Below are 1,908 nucleotides of genomic sequence, written 5' to 3'. Positions count from 1 at the left end.
GTGTGTGTTGTAACCAAGAAATCCAACAGTTTCCAAGAACTATGGTCCCCATCACTCCCCGTCCATTTACTTTCGCCGTCATTGCAGGATAGTGGACAAGGGAAGAGAAGAAGCAAGAAATATTTTATTCTTTTTTTTTTTTTTTAATCTAACATAAACAGTTAAGGGCAGTGGACAGTTAGCAAGTGGACATTGAAAGCATATCAAACATTGCATTTCATTTCGCGTACATTAAAATCATATTCGTGGCGCAACAGCGCAATACATAGACGTTATCTATGAACATCAAGTGTTGTTGAACTATATCAAGCCATCACACAATTATCATAAAAAATCAACAACGCTTGTGATGTAAATAGTTAAATTGTAGATTTGCTTAGTGTTAAATATATGTTATATCAAACCGAACGTCCCGTCATGTATCTGTGGATTGAGCTTGCCCCTATGAACATAGTCCATTACAAAATCAGGTTCTCCGATTATACAACAGTTCTTTGGTCCACGCAGGGCCAGATACGCATTCGGGACTCGAAGTGTCGGGTCGTGCAGCAGTTCGCGCTGCAATAACAGTGGTGAAAAGAACATAGTGCAGAACAGTTTATATTCAATAAACAGTGGTGGTAGTGATATTACAGTAATTACCATAAACAACATTAAAAAAAATCAACATTTCAACTGGATCATCGAGGCAGCAGCATCCAAGCAGGAGCAGCGTCTACATCCAGCAGCAGTAACAGGTCGGTAAGTAACTTCTGGCTTATCCTTACCTTGTTTTTATCCCCTAATGAGTGTTTATTAAAATGAGTGACACACAGCGCTTAGTGCGTCAGCGGGCAGCATACAAGGGACAAATAAGTCGTATGCAGGCATTTGTGAGTGCGTTCAATGAGAGTGAAACAGGTATTGAAGAAACAGGTCTCGAACATCTGAACTCAGTGTGGTCTAAGTTCCAGTAAATACTAGATGCAATAGATATCGCACAGGACGGTGAAACATCAGATGAAGCAAGAGGAGAAATTGAAGACCTGTATTTATCTGCCAAGGCTAAAATGCAAGTGTTTGTAAGTTCGCACGAACAGAAGCATCAATCGTCAGGAAACAACAACGCACCTAGTTCATCGCAGGTTCATACACCTATTAAACTACCGACAATTCAGCTGCCGACATTTGATGGCGATTACAAACAGTGGCCTTCGTATGAAGACACATTCAAATCGCTTATTCATAACAATCGGATGATTTCAACAATTCAGAAGCTGCTATATTTGAGAGCGTCTGTACAGGGAGAAACGCTGCAATTAATTCGGAATCTTCCCATAACAGAAGCTAACTACTCGGTGGCCTGGCAGTTATTGGTGGAGAGGTATTCAAACAAAAAGCTTATTGCCGCAGCATACGTTCAAGAGATCCTACACATTAAACATATTCAGCGGAAAGGTGCAGAATAACTTCGAGCCTTCGTCAACACTGCTTCAAGCAACTTGAACGCACTGCAAGCTCTTGAAACAGACAGACAATTAGCAGACATAATTTTAGTGCATTTTGTTTCTCGATTGGAAAATAACTCTAGAAGGGCGTGGGAATTGGAAAACACACAATCAAGATTTCCCACTCTTTCTGAGCTATTCTCGTTCCTGGAGAAAAGGTGTCAAGTTTTAGAAACTGTCAAACCCAAGGACAGTAAAAGCAAGCAAGCTAAAGTAACTCAAGTTCAAATGAAGTCAAGCAAACCTAATTACATGAAAACGTGTGTGTCAACAGTGTCACATGAGTGTTATTTTTTGTAATCAACAATGCAAGACGTTGTGGTGGCATGGGCCACCATGGTTATCACAATCTAAGAGGTTGTGGCCTCCATCAATTAACCCAACGTTGTAAGATGTACCAGAGGCCAGAAAGATAACAGTC

General features: G+C 40.6%; 1 protein-coding gene across 1 annotated transcript; it reads left to right on the top strand.

Moving 5' to 3' along the window:
* Nucleotides 1–1,049: 1,049 nt before the first annotated feature.
* On the top strand, nt 1,050–1,448 carry LOC145687560 (uncharacterized). The gene has a single exon (XM_081761026.1). The coding sequence runs from the start codon at nt 1,050–1,052 to the stop codon at nt 1,446–1,448; it is 399 nt and encodes a 132-aa protein (XP_081617152.1).
* Nucleotides 1,449–1,908: the final 460 nt, after the last annotated feature.

Source organism: Thermobia domestica, chromosome 6, assembly GCF_964235325.1.
Source record: "Thermobia domestica chromosome 6, izTheDome1.hap1.1, whole genome shotgun sequence".
NCBI classification, from domain to species: domain Eukaryota; kingdom Metazoa; phylum Arthropoda; class Insecta; order Zygentoma; family Lepismatidae; genus Thermobia; species Thermobia domestica.
This window is presented reverse-complemented; position numbering and strand designations above follow the sequence as displayed.

What these genes read in the sequence shown, in the direction of transcription:
- LOC145687560 (XM_081761026.1), top strand. Translation starts at nt 1,050, where the DNA reads ATGCAAGTGTTTGTAAGTTCGCACGAACAGAAGCATCAATCGTCAGGA.